The sequence below is a fragment of the Paroedura picta genome, chromosome 16 (assembly GCF_049243985.1).
Source record: "Paroedura picta isolate Pp20150507F chromosome 16, Ppicta_v3.0, whole genome shotgun sequence".
Taxonomy (NCBI): Eukaryota; Metazoa; Chordata; class Lepidosauria; order Squamata; family Gekkonidae; genus Paroedura; species Paroedura picta.
Genome location: NC_135384.1, coordinates 10,068,813 through 10,090,925, shown reverse-complemented (window position 1 = coordinate 10,090,925; position 22,113 = coordinate 10,068,813). Strand labels below are relative to the sequence as shown.

Below are 22,113 nucleotides of genomic sequence, written 5' to 3'. Positions count from 1 at the left end.
CCCTGAAGCAAATCCATACAAGAGCTATGGATACATTTGATGGGAAGGATAGACAGGAAGTTTTTCAAATTAAGCTACCTCTCAGTGAGAACATATTCAGTGGCTTAATGACTGTCTTCGTATACAAACTGAAATTGTTATTGTGGGTCTATTAGTCCTATTTTGCTACATTAAAGGGCATATTTTCTGACTGTGTTTGCTTTCAGCGCTTGATATTTCACATCATTCTTTGGTAGAGCCCTCTTTCTGCCACAACAATTTTATATAAATACTTGCTTCTTTCCGAGGAAACAAGAATATTTCTAGATTATTGGCAATGTTTCTGCAATTAAAATCAGTAGCTGGTGTGTCAAGTTAGGGTGGCCAGTATACAAATATATTGTGTGGAATCCATGGATGTAGGTATTTATCCCAACTGAGCCCTTTACCTATTGTTCTTGTCCCAAATTTGACCATGGATGTCCCATGATCCCCATCATCACCATTATTATTATTTGATTTTTAAACCACTTCTCTCCCATAGGGTCCAAAGCAGTTTCCAATATTAAAATACATAGATATATGCTTTATTTCTAGCACTGACATTCTCAAATTCATCTTCAATATAACCAGTTCTCTGTCTGGCAACTAATTTTAACTTGTTGAGTATCTCACTGTATCCATTTTTGGGTTACTGAAAGAGTTTCCCCCTTCTCCTTTGCACTGCCAGTTTTAGAATCATAGAACCATAGAGTTGGAAGGGGCCAGACAGGCCATCTAGTCCCACCCCCTGCTCAATGCAGGTTCAGCCCTAAGCATCCAGGATAAATATCTGTCCTGCTGTGGCTTGAAGAGCACAGTTACTTTGTGCCCTTTTAATTTCGCCTTCACCCCACCATACCTCTAGAAATTGGTTCAAGGAAGTTTTGGAATCAACAAGCCAAATATAGAAATGACAACAACAAAAATCCAACGAAAGTATAGCGTTAGAATTCATGCAGTGAGAACAGCTCAGGGGAAAAAAGGCAACTCGAGCGGCTTGATGTAATACAATTCAAACATAACGAAGGAGTGTTGGGTAGCATCTAATGGAAGATGGAATCTCCCTTCTGACATCAATTTCATTGAGTTGCCTTGGAGCAGCAAATGCAAAACAAAATATGCATATCACATGCTGCTATATAACCGTAGACCTCATCCAGCATTGTTTTGTCAACCTTCCCCATGAATTACCTTACTAATAAAGATAGCATCATCACCTTAAATCAAAATGATTGAAATATAATTGAAGTAATTGAAAAATAAATAAAAATAAGTAGCATTATGCTCCAGTTTTCCCCAAGAGTAACCCTTTTTGAGAGAGTAGATTTAACAATATCTGAAACGGCACTACCAATTAATGTCAAAAGAGTGACTGAGTCAATATTCCATTACACTGTGTCCTTATTTTTGCTTTAAATTATTGATAACGCCTATGGAATAAATGCTTTCTTGGACAGATATACATAGGAATGAGAAAGACACAAAGAGGATTTGCACTGTAATCAAAGGGTAACAACTTATATCCCCTTTCAAACGTTTTTGACTACAGCAATGAAAGAGAGCATAAGGTTGTGATTCGTCCTATAAACAAAGTCTGATGCATGACAGATAATGCCGATGTATCAGTGTACACAAGGCTACCTGTGGAATCTTGTAGATACCCAAAACATTCGCTATCTCATCGGAGGTTTTGGGATAAAGTCCCCCAATGACTGCAATTAGATTGTCTTGGCTGTCACATTTGTAGTTGGGGATTAATCGCTTCCTTGTGGAAATAAGTTGGAGCGTGGCATGGTATGTCCACCTTTCATGCAAATAGCTGTCATAGATATTGAATCCCAGTGTAATATTTGGTAGGATTTGTGGATTGTCATTGATTTCCTTTACAGCCAATTCCAAGGCTAGGATATGCTGGTAGTACTTGGTTATGACACTGCAATAAGATTTACATTTTGTGTCACATGTATTCTCTGCAGTTGGTAAGATCAACACCCCTGCTTTCCCTAACTTCTTTACAAATAATATTATTTATGACATCATGTATATATATAGAATTTTATGAGGCAAACCTTCATCCAGAAAGGGTGACAAACAAGTGATACAACTAAACTGAATCTGTGCACAGCACTATATCCATTAGCTATATCCTCAAGGTGCATAGTTAAAGTACAACATTCTAAAATTAATTACTTGCTTCAAATGAATATAAGACCTTATTTCAAGAGAGCCAGTTTGGTGTAGTGGTTAGGAGTGTGGACTTCTAATCTGGCATGCCACATTCGATTCTGCACTCCCCAGATGCAGCCAGCTGGGTGATCTTGGGCTCACCATGGTGCTGATAAAACTGTTCTGACTGAGCAGTGATATCAGCGCTCTCTCAGCCTCACTCACCCCACAGGGTGTCTGTTGTGGGGAGAGGAATGGGAAGGTGACTGTAAGCCGCTTTGAGCCTCCTTCGGGTAGGGAAAAGTGGCATATAAGAACCAGCTCTTCTTCTTCTAAACACACACAAAATTTGTGGGATGTTGTTTGGCTCAAATACCCTTTTTCTCCAGTCACCAGTACCCCACTACAAAGGATCATTTACAGGCACCCAAACAGCTTCATGCCCCAAAATTCTGCTGACATTCTTAAGGTTAAGTAAAGAGTAGAGGTTTGCACATGGTTTACTATGCTGAACTACTTATTCTGGTCCATGATCACAAAAAACTAAACGAAAACACACAGTAGAGGCTGTTGTGTATGTGGACACTTTAAATTAATAAACTAAAAAGTTTCTTTAGTAGTACAGATGAAATATATACATTAATACAAAGTAAAATCTAATTGTAGAGTTGGAGAAGGGTGCCAGGATCTTATTGAAGAGCAAAAGTAACCTCTTTCACCCCTCCCAAAGTATCCTAGGAGAAGGTAATGGTAGTACAGAATTGTAGCTAACGTTCTGATTTGCTATTTTTTTTTCAATAGCAAACCAGGCTATACAAATTAGCATTCTTGGGAACTCAAGGACCAATGTGCAAAAGAGAAGGGCAAAAGAGACACTCCTTACAAGAAATCTTCAAATATTGAAGGAAAATGTTCTTCAAACTTATGCTGCTCCCCTAGGAGGAAAAAGTTCTGAGAAGCAATGGCACCCAAGATGAAGTCTCCTGGTTGGTGATACTTGTGACGAATAGGCTCAAGATCCCAGATCCCACATGGAACATAATGAGCCCAACATGCATTATGAGGCAGGAGAACCAGTAGCAAAAACAGTACCATTTCCATCCTCTTTGGAGACAGAATCTACAGTGCAGTCTACATAACAGTCTAGTCTACATGATTTCAGTTGCGTTATTTGAATGCAAATAGGCCTGAGGCCTGGAATATAAAACACAACATTGCAGATATCATATGCCCCTCGTTTAAACGTCATGAAGATATATCTCTATCATACTTCAGTCAAAGTTATCAGGGGGTTTTAGGGATCACTAAAATTCCATCAGGGATTTAGCAAGCCACAATATTAATTATCATCCTTATGGTTATTATAGAGGAATCATCTTAAAGTTAGGTATTCCTTGGGGCTTTGCTGAAGAACACACATTAGTTTGCACTGAGCAGAAGTGTTAGGCTTGCATCAGTTGGATGTTGGCCAAGTATAACGACAAAGTAAATTATCAAGTAAGAGTCTTGGAGCCAGAGAAGAAATCAGTGTCTTAGATTATAGCATGGGCGTCCTTGAGAATGCCATTGGAATGTTCTGGATGGAATCTTGATACTCTTTTGCATGAGTTTAATGCCTTCCCAAGACAAACCAAGCCGTCCAGTGTTCTAGCTCCCGTCTTCATAAAAGAACTGAAGTAAAGAAGCTGATAATATACTATGGGGGTGAAGAGCAAGGTCACGGATGACCAGTGTTTTAATGGCATTGGAAGGAAAGAGGCACCTGAGGGTTGCCATTTGCACAATCTCCTTCCTATTCTCTCTGGTCCCCACCTGTGTTCAGTCAAGTGACAGGGGAAATGATGTGTGTGTATGTGGGGGGGGGGGGGGAGGATTCCAGAGTCATGTCAATATCACTGCCCGGAAATGATATTGGTGATGCTGTAGGAATTTTCCCTTATGGCAGCCATATTGTGATTGGTTCCACCCCCTTAGGAGCCATTGCCTAGTTCTAGAATTCCATTGGTGATGCTGTAGGAATTTTCCCTTGTGGCAGCCATATTGTGATTGGTCCCACCCCCTTAGGAAACCATTGCCTACTTCTAGAACTCCAAAGGCATCCAGAGGCTCATCCATGTTGATGACCCCTGTTATATCTAAGCATATAATCCTGAATCGAGTCAACCTAGGCAATTATGCATGCATGTAATTAAGTTAAACTACATTATCTCATAATGTAAAATGAAATGCAAGTGAATGGCAGATGTTCTTTATTTTTAATAGGTATAAATTGTACAGGTGAATGTATAAACACAGATTTAAGAGTTCCTTTCTGTGTAATGCAAATCTTGACTAATTTGCCAACCATTTGTTTGGCTAGTGACCTCTATATGTATGTGGTCTTGTTTTTAACAACGGTTTTACATTGTCTGTAGTCATTTATTTCTCTCTTCGGTGATCACAGCATCAACTTGCTGATCAGGGAAACACACTCTACACATGCCCAGAAGACACACTTCATCCATTTCAGTCTTTGTATTGAAAACAAAAGTTTATGCTTGACTAAATTGTATTTAACCCTCTCCCCCCCCCCCCCAGAAAAAGAACCTCAGTAAAAATTTATAGGGTTCAGACCCATCATGAAATGTTAGGATTGAGTTTCAGACTGGAAAACTAAATTGCTTCTCAGAAGTTCCTTGGATGAAGGGTTGATCAATTGAGAGAGGAGGGATCCAGTACTTGCTGCAAAATCTAATCTAATCAGATTGCATAACATGACCATTTGATGTGCCACTGTTTTGTCATGGTTAGAGTGCCAAACCAGGATCAAGGAGATCCGGGTTCCAATTTCCATTCTGCTGAGGAACTTGCATGGGCAGTCACTCTTGGCAAGGCTAAACCTACTTGGATGCTTTCAATAGATTCAACATATATACGGGCCAATAATGGACTTTGACCTCTGTGTCCTGCCCCATGCTGTTCAGTGATTCTGTAATCTTGGAACACAATTTATGTAAGCCTACCATTGAAGATTACCCAGTACTCTGCCGAAACCAACTACTGGGATACTGAACTTCTACAATGCCTGTTCCTTAGGAGCCATTCCTTGTTATTCATCTCATGCTTCAGTATAAGAATGTAGCATTTGGGAGCAAAGATGCACCCCAGAAGACCCACCCCAGAGGCTAAGATGGAAAAGATCTCCACCTCTACCATGTGTTTCCCTTTGGTACTCAGGTAAGCTGGAACAAAGGACAACCAAACAGTGCAGAATACTAGCATGCTAAAAGTGATAAATCTGGTTTCATTGAAACTGTCAGGTAACTTCCTGGCAAGGAATGCCACAATGAAGCTGACAGTGGCCAGGAAACTCATATAGCCAAGAACACAGTAAAACATAGCAGGTGACCCTTCATTACATTCCAGTACAATTTCTTCAGTCATTAAATATATATCTGCATTGGGGAATGGTGGAGAGGTCACCAGCCACACTACACAAATGCCTGCTTGAATAAGAGAACAAAACAGAACAATGGAGTTTGTCAGTCTTTTTCCTACCCAATTCCTCATCCTGGATCCTGGCTTGGTAGTCTTGAAAGCCAAGATCACCACAATGGTTTTGGCTAGCACAGAAGAAATGGCCATTGAGAAGCTAGTGCCAAAGGCAGACTGGCGAAGGAGACAAGTCATTGTCCCTGGCTGGCCAATAAATAGCAATGCAGAGAGAAAACAGAGCAGTAGGGAGAGGAGAAGCATGTAAGAGAGGCTTCTGTTGTTGGCTTTGACAATGGGGGTGTTGTGGTGCTTCATGAATGTCCCGAATACCAGAATTGTGACCAAAGAAAATAAAAGAACAATAAGGGTGAAAGAGATTCCCAGTGGCTCTTCATAAGACAAGAAGCTGAAAGCCTTGAAGATGCATAAATTCTGGTCTTTATTAGGATAGTGATAATCTGGACATAAAGAACAATCCACTGTATCTGAAAAGAAAGTTTTTGTACAATTATACAAAAATGTTTGCTTTTCATGGGGAAATGTGATATAATAATAAAGGTAATATTACTATTAATTTATTATTAAAGGTAATGGTAAAGGTATCTCCTGTGCAAGCACCGAGATGTCTGACCCTTGAGGTGACGCCCTCCAGCGTTTTCTTGGCAGACTCAATACGGGGTGGTTTGCCATTCCCTTCCCTAGTCATTGCCGTTTTACCTCCCAGCAAACAGCTGGGTATTCATTTTACTGACTTCGGAAGGATGGAAGGCTGAGTCAAACTTGAGCCAACTGCTGGGATCGAACTCCCAGCCTCATGGTCAGAGCTTCAGACATCATGTTGGCTGCCTTACCGCCCTGCACCACAAGAGGCTCTTTATTATTATGAGTTATTAAATTTACTCGACTCTCAAGGCAGTTAACAACCAGAGGACATGGCTTGCAATCAAAATATCCCAGATTTTATCCCTGCCACCTGCATTTAAAAAGACTTTAGGTACTGGTGATAGAAAAGGCCTTACTATGTTTGAAGTCATGTAGAGGTCATTAAGGGTAGATGGTACTGAGCTATGTGAAACAATGGTCTAATTTGATATAAGGCAGTTTCATGTATGCATAACTTAATAATAATGTATAACTTAATAATAATGTATGCTTTAGGATGCTTAGGGCTAATCCTGCGTTGAGCAGGGGGTTGGACTAGATGGCCTGTATGGCCCCTTCCAACTCTTTGATTCTATGATTCTATGATTCTATGATTCATAACGTAGGTGAGATTCAGTCAGTTTATCTGTTTAATCCAGGCTTTCTCAACCAAGGGTTCATGAAATGCTGGGGTTTCTTGATGGCCCAGGAAGAGCTTCCCAAATAGGTGGGAGTTAATGTTTAATATATTTTTAAAAAATGTTATGCATTAATTGGTTGATATAGCCACATATGGTCATGTCAACCCAGCTACCCACTCCCCAAATGGCCAGTGATGGGTCTGGAAGGGGTAGGAAGGAGAGGGGCCCTGAGTGGGCATGTACACAGCTATGCTTCCCATCCATATTCGGCATGGTTAAGCAACTTCTGGGGTTTCTTGAAGCCTGAAGAATGTTTCAGGGGGGTTTTTAACAGTAAAAATATTGAGAAAAGCTGGTTTAATCTCACTCAATCCTACTCCATAACATAACCACCATCCCAAATGGGTTTTGTACGTGTAGGCCTCATGATCCTCAGTATAAACTTTTTGGATGGTCAGTGGGGACCTATCCTTCATGTTTCACCAAACAAAAAGGTGACTGGATCTAACCCCAATTATAGTAAATTAGAAAACTCACCTTCTTTCTTGGACACCTTGCCTGCTGGACATGGAATGCAATCATAGCAACAGAATGGTTCCCCTTCCTTTATTTTCTTTCTATAACCAGGATGGCATTTGTCATTACATAAAGAATAAGGTTGTGCCTAATTGACCAAACAGGTTGACCAAACAGGAGAATGAATGTTAATCGACAGAAGACAGGCTTAGAATCCTTACAGTTCATGAAAGAACATGCTAACCAATGAGTAATTGTCATTTCTGTCCTTGAGAATCTCTAGCAATCATGACACTGTCTAATTAGAAATGTAACTAGATTTCTTGATTTTGACCATGTTGAGCATTAGAGAAATAGAACTTTGGCCATGTTGAGAATTAGAGATATTGATTCGAAAGTTCAAGTTTTTCTTCTGGATTCTCTGCCATTGGAATAAAATAGTGCTTGTCCATCTCCCTGGCCATACAAAAGAGAAATTCTGTCTTTAAAATTACTGTCTTTTCAGTTACATATAAATGGAATAAAATGACATGTAACATTAAAATGATCTAAAATGGAACATCATATAAACATTTTGTTAAAATGCTGGGAAAGTAACAAGAATGAGAAACTTGCCGGGGGAAAAAATAGGCAGACTGAAAATGGTTTTGCCATGAGAAGTATTTAAACTAAACACACACATTCATACACACATTCATACAATCATACAATCAGTAATTCTCATAAGATTCAGGTTGGGTTAAGTCTTTTATTATCTGTGGTTGAAAAAGAACACAGAGCCTTGTTCTCCATCATGCTATCTTACATGCAAGATAAAATCTCCGCTATAATTGCCGTGATTCATTGTTCATTAAAGGTAAAGGTATCCCCTGTGCAAGCACAGAGTCATGTCTGACCCTTGGGGTGACGCCCTCCAGCGTTTTCATGGCAGACTCAATATGGGGTGGTTTGCCAGTGCCTTCCCCAGTCATTACCGTTTACCCCCCACCAAGCTTGAACTCCCAGCCTCATGGGCAGAGCTTCAGACTGCATGACTGCTGCCTTACGACTCTGCTCCACAAGAGGTTCTTCATTGTTTATTAGGTTATCTCAAAAAGTGTATATTTCCAATTCCTACCTGATTAAACCAGCTGTGCCATACAATGAGTTCCTTATTAATGGTGAGGGCTGGGGGAATAGGAGCCTGAGGGTCCATTTTGCCCACATTCACTCTAACAAAAGATTGGTTGGGAAACGTGACCCAGTTGATAACATCAAATCCCGCTTCCAAGTCCCCATTCTGGTCAAAGGAAATCTTATCTCCAGCGCTGTTGTTAAACGAGACTCGTTTCAGAAAGTAGTGGAGCTAGATTGTGAAAGGGAACAGACATTTTTAATAAACAATATACACCCCATTTGTTACTGTTAATTGTTATTTATAATGTGGTTTTGCAATGTTCTGATGCTTTATTTGAAAGTTGATGTTACATACTGTTGTTACTATATATTGTTCCATGTAATTTGTATTATATAATGTTCAATGTAAACCACCCAGAGCCGCAAAGAAATGGGCGGTATAGAAATCTAAATAAATAAATAAATCTCGTTTTGTTTGACTTCTCTTCCTACATCTTTTGCAGTGACATCCTCGACTGTCCAACTAAGTCAGGGGTGTTTAGAAGGTTGTAACTCTGCCTATGATTGCCTTGAAAATGATGCAGGTGAGAGAGACGCATCTGCACTGGATGCAAATAAGTTGATATTTTTAAAACATTAGAACCTTTGTACTTATCTTTAATTGGAAAAAAATGCCTCGCCTTGGCCAGAAGATAGGCTTTTAATGGGAAATCCATCTTATCTGGCTGTATCTAGATGCTGGAAAGTTATTTCCCTTGGCAGATAGATGCAGAGTGGGTTATAGATGAGAGACTGAGAATCTTGCCCAGGAAGCTTTTGGGCAAACAGAACTCTGCCAGACTCCTTTCTCAGCTAATACAATGGGGTAGGGCGGTAAGTGAGAGGTGAGCTGGACATTTCTTGGATTGAAGCTGCTATGTCAAACCTGTGACAGGGAAGATGGAGTCTAGTTGTGGCAGACTTTAACAGTGCTTGGCTTGGCATCAGCCTACAGTATCATCTATCCATCTATCCATCTATCCATCTATCCATCTATCCATCTATCCATCTATCCATCCATCCATCCATCCATCCATCCATCCATCCATCCATCCATCCATCCATCCATCCATCCATCCATCCATCCATCCATCCATCCATCCATCCATCTATCTATCTATCTATCTATCTATCTATCTATCTATCTATCTATCTATCTATCTATCTATCTATCTATCTGCTATTACTCAGGGCAATTGTCGCCCCATGGTAGTTTACAATATAAAAGCAATAAAAATCACAATAAAACCTCATAATATCCCATTAAAAATTACAAAACAATAAACAGAACAATACATGGTGGCATAAACCAAAAAGAAGTTCTAAGTCCCAGCTCTACTATTCCAGCCTGGTGATCTAGTCCTAACCTAGATAATATAAACCCGGGGGTTGATCTCAATGCATAGCCAGGGGGGACACAGAGCTGATAATTCCGGTCATCCACCCGGTCTTCTACCCAAAGAGGGAAAGACCCAAACAAGGGACTTGACCAAAGTTCATAATACAGTAGCTTGAAAAACAAAAGGTGATGACTTTAAATTGTTGTCTTCTAGTTAGGGTGCATATTATAATCTTCTCCTTTTAATCCCACCTTAAAATATGAGTCAGAGAAGAAATGGTCCCTCTTATTTCTGCATCACCCACTCAGTTATGAGGACACTGTGCTGATGATGCCAGACTAGTAGCTTGGAGGGAGAATAAGAATTCTCTCTCCCTTTCCCTTCTATGGTTCCCCCTTTCTTAGTGCCTGGAATGTTTCTAAGGCATGATTACTTGCAAGTGCTGGGTTTCTGAGACATGTTGTTCTCCCAGGGTTTCTGAAACCCACAAAAAGAGCAATAGATGAGAGGCCAGGGAAGTAATTTTATAAAAACTGAGGAGTTTGTCTTTTAATGCCCAAAACTTGCTCTACTATAGGAACCAGACAACACTGGTATGGAAATAGCTGAACACCCAGCCTTATGCATACAATCACACTGACATCCACCACAGCACAGCACACATTGTGGATCCCCACACCCCCAATGAATTATTCAAGCTTTACCTCCCATGGCTGGTGTTTCTGAAGATTCCATCTCTCTCTCAGAGTTCCGCTTTGGAATTTGGATGAATACATGGCATGCAATGTGTTGGCCACAACATAGACAGCATTGTAGATACTGTAGCTGTGGCCAGTCATCTGCGTTTCAAATACAGGCCCAGGGAGATTCTCTAGGAGATTCTCTTCAGAACACAGATCCTCCCCTATCAGGTCTGAAACAGAATCTGGAAAGACACAGTTGAAAGCTTGTGCCCAGAAGGCCCTCATGAAACCATCTTCTGTTGTGTTTAAATGGTCTCTGCTTTGAAGAAATTGCTGGAATCCATAGACCTTCTTGGAATGAAGTGCAAGAGAAAGGGCACCGTGAATGGGCTGAATGTCCCACCATCTTTGGTAGCTCAGTGATATGAAGTCGATTTGAGCGGTCAGAACCCACACTTTACCCCTGGGGGTTTGTACTCCATCCTCTTCATACAGATAATGCAACCACCTGAAATTGATCATGGAATCAGCTTCTCCGTAGAAGATGATTGCATTGGCTATGCTGTCCGCCAACTCCTGATATATTTCCACCATCCAGGATGACGTTCCACTTATATCATCATCAAAACCTAAGCTGTGATATATGCTTATGAATGCAAAACAAATGCCGCTCTGAGAAAAGGCCGGGAGCACCTTTTGTACAAATCTTTCTCCGTTCTCACTGTTATCAGCAATGAAACCAACCCAAGTCCACATGAAATGGAAAAGCAACTGGAGGATCCCTGCGTACTGAAGAGCTTCATTTGGGACCATGCTGTAGAAGGGAAGAACCTGGATTTCGTTGGGCATCCTTGGAGCAAATCCATACAAGAGCTAAAGATGCATTTTGAGGGAGGCAGAAGATAAAGACATTTGTTTTTAAATATATATATATATATATATATATATATATATATATGCCTTTGTGCATATATATACATGTGCATCTGATATCATAGAATCATAGAGTTGGAAGGGGCCATACAGGCCATCTAGTTCAACCCCCTGAACATATGCTTGTTTTTTAAAAAAACCTATGATGACTGTCTCTATTTATTAAATAAAATCATTCTTGAAGTTCTATTTGTTCACTAAGCCCAAAAATGTGATGTTTCAGCTTGCTCCATAGTTTATCCTCCTTTTTTAACATGTACAGGCCAGTCAGAAATATATACAATTTCAATGTCATCATGAAATTAAAAAAGCATTTTCGAAAATCCCTCACTCAGTGGCAATCATGCAACCATTCTTCATGGATGCTTTAGGGTGATCTTGCATTGAGTGGAGGGTTGAGCTAGATGGTCCGTTAGGCCCATGATTCCATGATTCTATAAGGAGAGCCTAGTATATAAAGTTTGAATGAGTAATAAACATTTCCTTCATGTCCAACTTGTGGTTTTCAGGGTTTTTTTTCCCAAGTGACTGACAAAGGCCACTAGAGAGATCAACTGGAGGTTGAACTACAAGAAATCTAAAGAGATCAACTGGAGATTGAACTACAAGAAATCTAGAGAGATCAACAAGAAATCTAAAGAGATCATCTGGAGGCTGAACTACAAGAAATCTAGAGAGATCAACTGGAGGTTGAACTACAAGAAATGCCATGTTTGACAGGAAGATGACCTAAGTAGAACTTCTGTGGAGAGCTCTCCAGTGGTTCCCACACACACACTGTGCATTCTTGTGCTCAGAGCCAGATTGCTTTGCAGCCATAGTTGCTTCCTGAAATAAACTACTGAATCCTTTTGCCTAATTTTGCATATTTGGGGGGAATTTACTATAATACATGACACAGATATTCAGAGAGGTAGATGTACAAATTGTTTCCTGGGAAAGTTTGTTGCAAGTGCAGAATGTATTTAATCCACAAATCCATGCAGATACATGGGGACCTGTGGTATCATAAACAATATCAAAAGGCAACCTGTAAGGACCCTGGCTTGTGCGTTCTGCGAAGGGCAGGCCCAGGTACAGTAATTTACAGAAGCCCACTCAGAAGGTGACTGTTGCATGGATGGCTGTGGCCAAGCAATCCAAGAACGGGTAGGGCGCTAGTCGTCTCACTTGGCACAATTCGAAAAACACTGTGCGGGCTACTCATGTGACCCAGGCCTGAGAGGGAGGCATCCAAAATCACATCCAAATTATACAGTTTTGTTTGGAAGCTTTTTTTCCGTCTCATCATCAGGTTTTTCTGTTCACCCAAAATACAAGATCTGATGGATTGCTTTCAGTGCACCCCAAATATTTCTATGCTACAAAAGTTCATACCTGTGGGACAAAAAAAGAAAAGAAAAGAAACACAGATACCATTTGAAAATGTCCATACTCTGTACAGACAACCTACCTGTGGAAACTTGTAGATGCCCAAAACATTTGCAATGTGCTGAGAGGTTTTAGCATGAAGTCCTCCAATGACTGCAATGACATTGTCCTGGATGTCACACTTGTAGTTCGGGACAAATCTGCTCCTTGTTGAAAGAAGTTGCATTGCGGCATGATAGGTCCACATTGTTTTCAAATAGCTATCATAGATATGGAATCCTAGAGTGACATTGGGCAAGATCTGGGGGTTTTCATTGATTTCCTTTATAGCAAACACCAAAGCCAGAATGTGCTGATAGTTGTTAGTTTCTGCCCTAAAACGAGATTTGCATTTTGTATTAACAGCGGATGAGTTACCTTGTAAAATCACGACCATTCAGTTGTCTATTCAGTTGTATTCATTATATGTATAGATTGTGCTTCATGCCACAATTCATATCACAATTCATACCATCAGTTATGTATAGATTGTGTTTCATTACACAATTCTTACCAGCGTTTGCTGGCAAGGGCTCATGGGAATTGTAGTCCAAGAACATCTGGAGGACCACAGGTTGACTACCCCTGAACTACAGTACATATAATGCAATTCTTACACAAAATCTTCAGATAGTAACCAAGGAGGCTGTTCATTGAAGGTCTTCAGACCGCTGTGGAAGATGATATGTGAAACGATGCTTCCAATGATGAGATCTCCTGGCTGATAGTATTTGTGAAGTGTGGGCTGGGGATCCAGCATGCCACATTTACCCCCACAAGCCCTACACACAATGGAAGCCTGCAGCACAAGTACTAATACCCACATCCTAAGGCAGGAAATGTTCCCTCTAAAACTGATATCCCTTCTCTCCGTCTACTATCGCAGCTGCCGTTCCCAGGTGAAACACACACTCAGGTTCCACCTATCAATAGTTTACTTGGCATTGGTCTAGAGAGAAAGAAAGAAAGTACCCAGGTACAGCATGACCCTAGAGTATAAAATGCACAGAAACAAAATCCTGGCAATCTCTAATTCTTCACTTTACTTTTGAATGTTATGGGGATATATTTATATAGCTTTTAAACTTCATTGCAACCCACTGGCACTCCACATGGGATATAGCAAAGTCACAGAGTTATTATCTGTTTTTTTTTCTTTTGTTAATTATGGGGTGGGTTAACTTAATGCTTATTTTTCTCTTTTACAATGGGAATAAAGAGCATGATTGAAATCAAGGGCATAGTAGGTAAAAACATGTGGAGAAAAAAATGACAAGGGCCTATCTTTGTTTCCTAAAGAGGCCATTTTCAGTCAGTAGGGGAAGAAGAGAGTATATACAGCATGTAAACAGCCACAAGTTGATTGTTCCAGAAGTGGTGGTCTAAAAATGTGAATTTAAAAATAAATTAATTAATTAAAAATACACCACACTAGTCATCGATATATTTCCCTGAGTTTCAGTATTGTCTCAACACTATTCAGCAGCATATATGTCACATTGCTAGGTGGGAACTTGGAAGCTTTCTACAGTCATTCAAAGACAAAGATTTCTTATTTGGAAATATTGTTATGGAGGGGCTAAATTTTAGGGCCTAGCAATGCTTTACACAATCATAGGATGTGATCAAGAAGAGCCTGAGATGTCATGATAAAAGTGATCAGTGAATCTTGGTCCAGCTATTACCATGGTCATTATGGATACAAGAGAAACTGACGTGATACAAGAATATTACAATATGAAGGTGATAGTTAGTTTGGTGCTTTTAATTAACTCCTAGAGAAAGTTGAATTGTTTAACTTCCACTGTTTATATCAGCATCAAAAATCTTCATCTAATGATAAAGCAAACAGCTGTAGATTTAAAGTTTTGGGAATGTATTGTTTATTGAATCTATATCCTACTCTTTTTTTGAAGGACTGAAGAAAATAGGTATTCTACCATCCTCTATTTTCATAAAGAAACAAGGAAAACCACAAAAATAGGACATTTTTCTTTATTTATCATATTGCCAGTGGATAGGTCTGTTTCTCTCTGTTTGGTTTAATTATTAGACCATCCTTATACTCTTGTATGAGAAAGAGTGACTGCAGAAAGGTCACATTTCACCGTCATGATTGAATGAAAATTTCAATCTAGATCTCCTTTGTCTTGGCCTAACAAGGTTGGCCCAACTGTCAAAGACCTGCCCAACAAAGGAAACTTTAAGACAAAATGTAGCTACATTTTGTCTTAAAGTTTCCTTTGTTGGGCAGGACTTTGACAGTCAAGAGTATTTTCTTTGATACTATTATTGATGTGGAATTTTCCTATTATTCCCTAAACTGGAAAAAAGCAAAGAAATCTCAGAGACTGCATTGTGTTTTCCTAAATGCTCAAGTAGGTTGGGAAAAGCATCCATTCAAGGACACGCCACTGGAACCTGAATGTGAACTAGATGAATGAATGACTGTAAGTCTAGCTTAGTTGCAAAATACAATTGAATAGACCAAAAGACTAACAATAGTCTAGGAACAAAAAAACTTGACTTTATTGAAACTGCTCAGTAGACTCCAGCTAAGGGAAACCCAAGTGATGCTAAAAATAGCCAGGAAGTCAATACAGCATAACAACAACTAAACATGACATCTGGCATGAGGGTTCCTTTGACAAAACGCTGTCCCATTAGAAGTCATACATGCCATTAGGGAACTAAAGTTCCAAAAGCCATGCTGGGCTTTGATTCAGCAAAGGAATGTTGGGTGGGATACGAAGTTTTGTATGATCCCTCCCAAACAATTTTTTTATGGGGCAGTCACTGAGACGGAAATGGTCATAACATGACAAGAGTAAACGTACTTTTGTGTAATTGGAGAGATGAAATGACAATCAGGGGCCTGGACCTTTCCCCCGTATCAATGCTTCCCTATTGTTTAACTCAGGCCTCAGACAAATTAAGTAGCACTTTGGGGAAAAAATTAAAGTAAGCAAAGCACCACTAGAAGTTAAGATAGAGAAGATCTCAACAACTACCATGGACTTCCCTTTAGTGCTCAAGTAGGTGGGAACAAAGGTTAGCCACACACTGCAAAACACCAACATGCTGAAGGTGATAAACTTGGCTTCGTTGAAAGTATCAGGTAGCTTCCGGGCAAGGAAAGCCACAGTGAAGCTGACACTGGCCAGGATGCCCAAATATCCCAAGACACAGTAAAACAGAGTCACAGAGCCCTCATTACATTGCAGTATGACTTCTTCTGTGATTGTGTGCATGTCAACATCTGGGAAGGGGGGAGAAGTTGCTATCCACACAGCACAAATTCCTCCCTGGCCAAGGGAACAGGTGAGAACAATGGCGATGGCCAGCCTTTTCCCCACCCACTTCCTCATCCTGCTTCCTGGTCTGGTGGCCATGAAGGCCAGGACCACCGTGATGGTCTTTGCCAGGATGCAAGAAATTGCAACAGAAAAGATGCTGCCAAAAGCTGGTTGGCGCAGCACGCAGGTAATTTCTTCAGGTTGACCGATGAAGAGCAAAGCAGAAAGGGAGCACAGCAAAAGGGAGATGAGAAGAGTGTAGGAGAGACTTTGGTTGTTTGCTTGGACAATTGGAGTCTTGTGGTGCTTTATAAATGTGCCCAGCACCACAGCTGTGATCGATGAAAGGGAGAGAGCAAGAAAGGCTAAGCTGAGTCCCAGAAGTTCATCATAAGACAAGAAGGTGATCTGCTTTGGAATACAGAAATCCTGGTTTTTGCTTGGAAAACTTTCATCAGTGCATTTAGAACATTCACTCATGTCTGAAAAAGGGAAAAAAGAAACATGCTTTTGATGTTTTCCTAAAATTGACCCTCCATTATTCATACACCATTTATTATTCCAGTGTTCTTTCAATTTTCAGTTTTGAAGAGATACTTTCTTTCTATGTCTATTTTCAAAGCTCCTGTAGGGCATACCAATGGTACCGACACCTGGCTGGTAATATTCTATCCTTTCCTGAAAACAGGAAGCTTTCTCTGCCCTCCACTAAGTGGTAACCCTTCAAACACTTAAAGAGAATAATCGTGTCCCCTCTCAACCACCTCTTCTCCAGGCTGAACATTCCTAAGTCTCCCAGCCTTTCTTCATAAGGCTTGGGTCATCCTTGTCATTCTCCTCTGCACCCTCTCAGTTTTGTCCATGTCCTTCTGGAATTGAGGACTCCAGAACTGCATACAGTACTGCAGATAGGGTCTGACAAACGCAGCATGCAATGGGACTCTTACATCTTTTGATTTCGATGTGATGCCTCTGTTGATCTTATCCTGCACTTCACAACCAGGGACTTGGATACTCTGTGATAAAGGAAAACCAGCTGCAATAAAGCTAATACTGACATCTCTAGTGCCGGTCTCTTCTCTAGACATTGATCCTGCTTTTGATTCCCAAAATACTGTTATTCGGGTTTCCAAGATGGATAAGCAAGAATATTTCCTCTGATGTCAAACCTGAGTCTGCTGCCATCACAGTCCTCGTTCTCAGCTCTTTTTCTGGTCTCAATAAGTTGCATATGTGAAGAACTATTGTTATAACCCCTTTCACTGTCTGTATAGGAGTTATACTTCGGGACAATGCAAATCCTCAGGGATCCAGACAAGCTGCAAGGTTTTCAATTATGGTTTTTTTGATGATCAAAGTTGAAGGAAAAGACACGAGATGGGATTCCCAGTGGGATTTCAGGTAAATAATATTTATCACTTCTGAACAGAGGTTTTCCATTCCACTGAGGTGGATCTAAAGGGACTTTTAGAATATGAATGGATAGTATCTGATTGTTTTGATGTGCAACTGGGACTCCAGACAAGAGACAAAATAACCAATTACTATTAACAATAGGAGAGCAAAGCAGACCGTAAGAGGATTGAGAACAAACCTGTGTTAGGAAAGTGAGATGTGTAATCCAACCCTATGTAGTCTGATGGAGAAATGTCCTAAAATATGGGGTGTTGCCCATCAATTGATACACAGGATTGTTCCTGCCTTTGCCAAATTTTATCGTCAATGAGACCAAGAACTTTATGCTTGGATAAGACACTACCAAAGGAAAATAGAACTGTCCAGTGCTTTCAGCTGCCTCCTTAATGCTGCCTTTCCTCTTCCCACAACAGACACCCTGTGAGTTAGGTGAGGCCGAGAGAGCCCTGATATTACTGCTCACTCAGAACAGCTTTATCAGTGCCATGGCAGTCCCAAGGTCACCCAGCTGGCTGCATGTGGGGGAGTGCAGAATCGAACCCGGCATGCCAGATTAGAAGTCCGCACTTCTAACTACTACACCAAAGCCCAGCTCGACATGACATGTGGCTTCAGATCAGGGTTCCAATGACTGAAACCTGTTCCTTTAGCAGTCAGACATGATGGTAAGGAATTAAAGTTGAAAAAGCATGCTGGGTTTTGAATCAATTCTCAAACATTTTGGGGGATAGGATGAGAATGCACCTTCTGCCCAAAACCATTGTCCTGTGGCAACAGCCACAGGGGCACCATGTGCATATCAATTAGTGGAATTGGGTGAGGTGTTATAAGCCTGAGAAGGAAAAATAAACACATGGATAAGACACAAACAAAAAATAATAGAATTGTCCAGTGATTTCTACTGCCTTCTTAATGCTGCTTCCTAGTTAAATTTCAGTACAACCACAACCACAGCAAATATTATTAAGAGGCAGCCTCTGAGAAAGAAACTGTCATAGGTGTTCTAATATGAGCAAACATAATTTTGTGTATTGTAAGAGAGGAAATGACAATTAGGGGGGTTGACTTTTCCCCCATATTAATCCTTCCCTATTGTTTAACTCAGGCCTCAGCCAAATTAAATAGCACTTAGGGGAAAAAATTAAAATAAGCAAACCACCACTAGAAGTCAAGATAGAGAAGATCTCCACAGCTACCATGGATTTTCCTCTAGTGCTCAAGTAGGTGGGAACAAAGGTTAGCCACACACTGCAAAACACCAACATGCTGAAGGTGATAAACTTGGCTTCGTTGAAAGTATCAGGTAGCTTCCGGGCAAGGAAAGCTACAGTGAAGCTGACACTAGCCAGGAAGCCCAGATATCCCAAGACACAGTAAAACAGAGTCACAGAGCCCTCATTACATTGCAGTATGACTTCTTCTGTGATTGTGTGCATGTCAACATCTGGGAAGGGGGGAGAAGTTGCTATCCACACAGCACAAATTCCTCCCTGGACAAGGGAACAGGTGAGAACAATGGCGATGGCCAGCCTTTTCCCCACCCACTTCCTCATCCTGCTTCCTGGTCTGGTGGCCATGAAGGCCAGGACCACCGTGATGGTCTTTGCCAGGATGCAAGAAATTGCAACAGAAAAGATGCTGCCAAAAGCAGGTTGCCGCAGCACACAGGTAATTTCTTCAGGTTGACCGATGAAGAGCAAAGCAGAAAGGGAGCACAGCAGAAGGGAGAGGAGAAGGATGTAGGAGAGACTTCGATTGTTTGCTTGGACAATTGGAGTGTTGTGGTACGTTATAAAAGTGCCCAACACCATAGCTGTGATTAATGAAATGAAGAAAGCTAGACAGGTTAAGCTGAATCCCAGAGGTTCATCATAGGATAGGAAGGTGATCTTCTTGGGAATACAGAAATTCTGGTTTTTGCTTGGGAAACTTGTATCTGTGCATTTAGAGCACTCACTCATGTCTGAAAAAGAAAGAAATAATTTTGATTTTTTTCTAAAATTGTCCCTCCATTATCCACGCACTATTAATTATTCCAGTGTTGTTTTTCAGTTTTGAAGAGATACATTCTTTCTATGTGTATTTTCAATGTTCCCGTAGGAAATGACAGTGGTACTGACACCTAACCGGTCATATTCGATCCTCTGCTGAAAACTGGAACCTTTTCCTGCCTTCTACTAAGTGGCAACATTTCAAACATTAAGGAGAATGATCATGTCCCCTTCTCTTCTCCAAGATGAACATTCCCAGGTCTCCCAGCCTTTTGCCATAGGGCTAAGATCATTCTTATCCATCTCCTCTGCACCCTCTCCGTTTTGTCCACATCCTTCTGGAAGTGAGGCTTTCCAGAACTTCTCATAGTACTGCAGGTGGGGTCTGACAATAGCAGTATGCAATGGGACTATGACATCTTGTGATTTAGATGTGATGCCTTTGTTGATACAGACTGTACATCCCTTCTTTACTGCTGCATCACAGGGGCATTATGTAAATCACACATATCAATGCATAAATAATAAATAAATATTTAGTTTACAGTCCATTAAACAAAATAAATATTTAGTTTACAGATCCCATTCACATACACTGGTGCCCAGAATTTTATCTACAACCCAGGATCGTCTGTCTGTCTGTCTGTCTGTCTGTCTGTCTGTCTGTCTGTCTGTCTGTCTGTCTGTCTGTCTGTCTGTCACTGTATTTGTTCACCACCATTTCCAGCCATCCAAATCGAGGCTGTTTACATGTGGGTAAAAACCATAACATAAAATAACCAACAAACAACCCCTCCCTTCCCACCCATACCCATCCTTCAGCTCATTGGTTAGCCCCCTTTTCAGAGGAGGAACCCAATTAATGTTCCATTACCTGGCCTCAATCAAATGCCTGGTGGAAGAGCTCCACTTTACAGGCCCTGTGGAAATGTGGGAGCTCTGACCAGGTCCTTCTGAAAGCTCATTCCACCAGGTCAGGGCCAAGACTAAGGAGGCCCTGGCAGTGTTCAATGCCAGGCATAACCCTCTTGGGCTGGGACCCACTACACTGTTTTGTGCTCTGTGAGGGGCATATGTAGCCAAACAGTCCCTTAGGCATGCTGAGCCCAGACCACTTATGGCCTTAAGGTAAAAACCAATACCTCAAACTTAATCTTGAACACAATTCACAACCAACGCTGTTATGTATGAATGCTTCTAATTTTTGTGACCCAAATGTAGAACTCTGCACTTCTCTTTACACATTTTTACAGGTCTGTCCTTCTTTCCATTTCATTCATTCATTCATTCCCTTTTGGCTTTCAGGAGAAGAAGAGTTGGTTCTTATATGCCGCTTTTCTCTACTTGAAGGAGTCTCAAAGCAGCTTACATTTGCCTTCCCTTTCCTCTCCCCACAACAGACACCCTGTGAGGTGGGTCAGGCTGAGAGAGTCCTGATACTCCTGCTCAGTTAGAACAACTTTATCAGTGCCATGGTGAGCCTAAGGTCACCCAGCTAGCTGCATGTGGGGGAACGGAGAATCGAACCCAGAAGCCTGCACTCCTAACTACTACACCAAAATGGCTCTCTTCATTCATTCATTCATTCATTCATTCATTCATTCATTCATTCATTCATTCATTCATTCATTCCCCTTTGGCATTCCATAGCATTACAAAGTTTCTTGAACATTTCCTTTTTCTTCCTTAGTTCCTCCGGAAGTTCTCTGTTCACCCAAATAGGATTCTTGGATCCCCTACTATGTTTCTGTTTTGTTAGAATATTGTTGTTGTTGTTGTTGTTGTTGTTGTTGTTGTTAGATTTATTTCCCGCCTCTCCCGATAGGCTCGAGGCGGGTCACAACAACTAATCCCATTAAAATTCCCATTAAAACATCAATCTACTAACATGGCGGCTAAAAATCCCATCCCTCCCCCAATTATTAAGAGGTGAAGAGGAAAGGATAGGGGAGTAGTGTACACTCGAACTCCTAGGGGGGGAGCGATGTCCCTGATTCGCTGACCCCAGCCTCAACCATAGACCGGGTGAAAGAGCTTCATTTTACAGGCCCTGCAGAAAGCTGACAAATCCCGCAGGGATTGTTTGAGCATACAATAGTCATTGAGCATACATAGTCATTTGAGCATACATAGTCATTGTTTGAGCATACAATAACACTCGTTAAAGAGAGACCACCCATCACATATTTTATATATATTATTATATATACATATATGTGTGTGTGTGTGTGTGTATATATATATATATATATATATATATATATATATATATATATATATATATATTATATATATTATATATATTATATATATACATAGACCAACTTCTGCCTAGGGATATGGCTGAAGGAAGACAGTATTGGAGACGGAACAAGCACATAAGTGAGCATGCCTGAGTAACTCAAATCTCAAGTAGAAAAAGGAAAAGC

At 40.7% G+C, this 22,113-nt stretch overlaps 2 protein-coding genes across 2 annotated transcripts in view; both read right to left on the bottom strand.

Moving 5' to 3' along the window:
* Positions 1 to 5,223: 5,223 nt before the first annotated feature.
* On the bottom strand, positions 5,224 to 11,487 carry LOC143825139 (vomeronasal type-2 receptor 26-like). The gene is made up of 4 exons (XM_077313163.1): positions 10,660 to 11,487; positions 8,578 to 8,805; positions 7,482 to 7,608; positions 5,224 to 6,146 (listed from the first exon to the last, which is right to left on the bottom strand). Exons 1-4 carry the CDS (start codon positions 11,485 to 11,487, stop codon positions 5,224 to 5,226), a joined length of 2,106 nt encoding a protein of 701 aa, XP_077169278.1.
* Positions 11,488 to 12,942: 1,455 nt separating this feature from the next.
* The window catches only part of LOC143825138 (uncharacterized), a 47,650-nt gene continuing 38,479 nt past the window's right edge, over positions 12,943 to 22,113 (bottom strand). Inside the window, exons 19-21 of the mRNA XM_077313162.1 lie at positions 16,060 to 16,759; positions 13,025 to 13,316; positions 12,943 to 12,948 (exon numbers count right to left, since the gene is read on the bottom strand). Coding sequence (XP_077169277.1) covers positions 12,943 to 12,948; positions 13,025 to 13,316; positions 16,060 to 16,759 — 998 coding nt within the window. The remainder of the gene's footprint in view (positions 12,949 to 13,024; positions 13,317 to 16,059; positions 16,760 to 22,113) is intronic.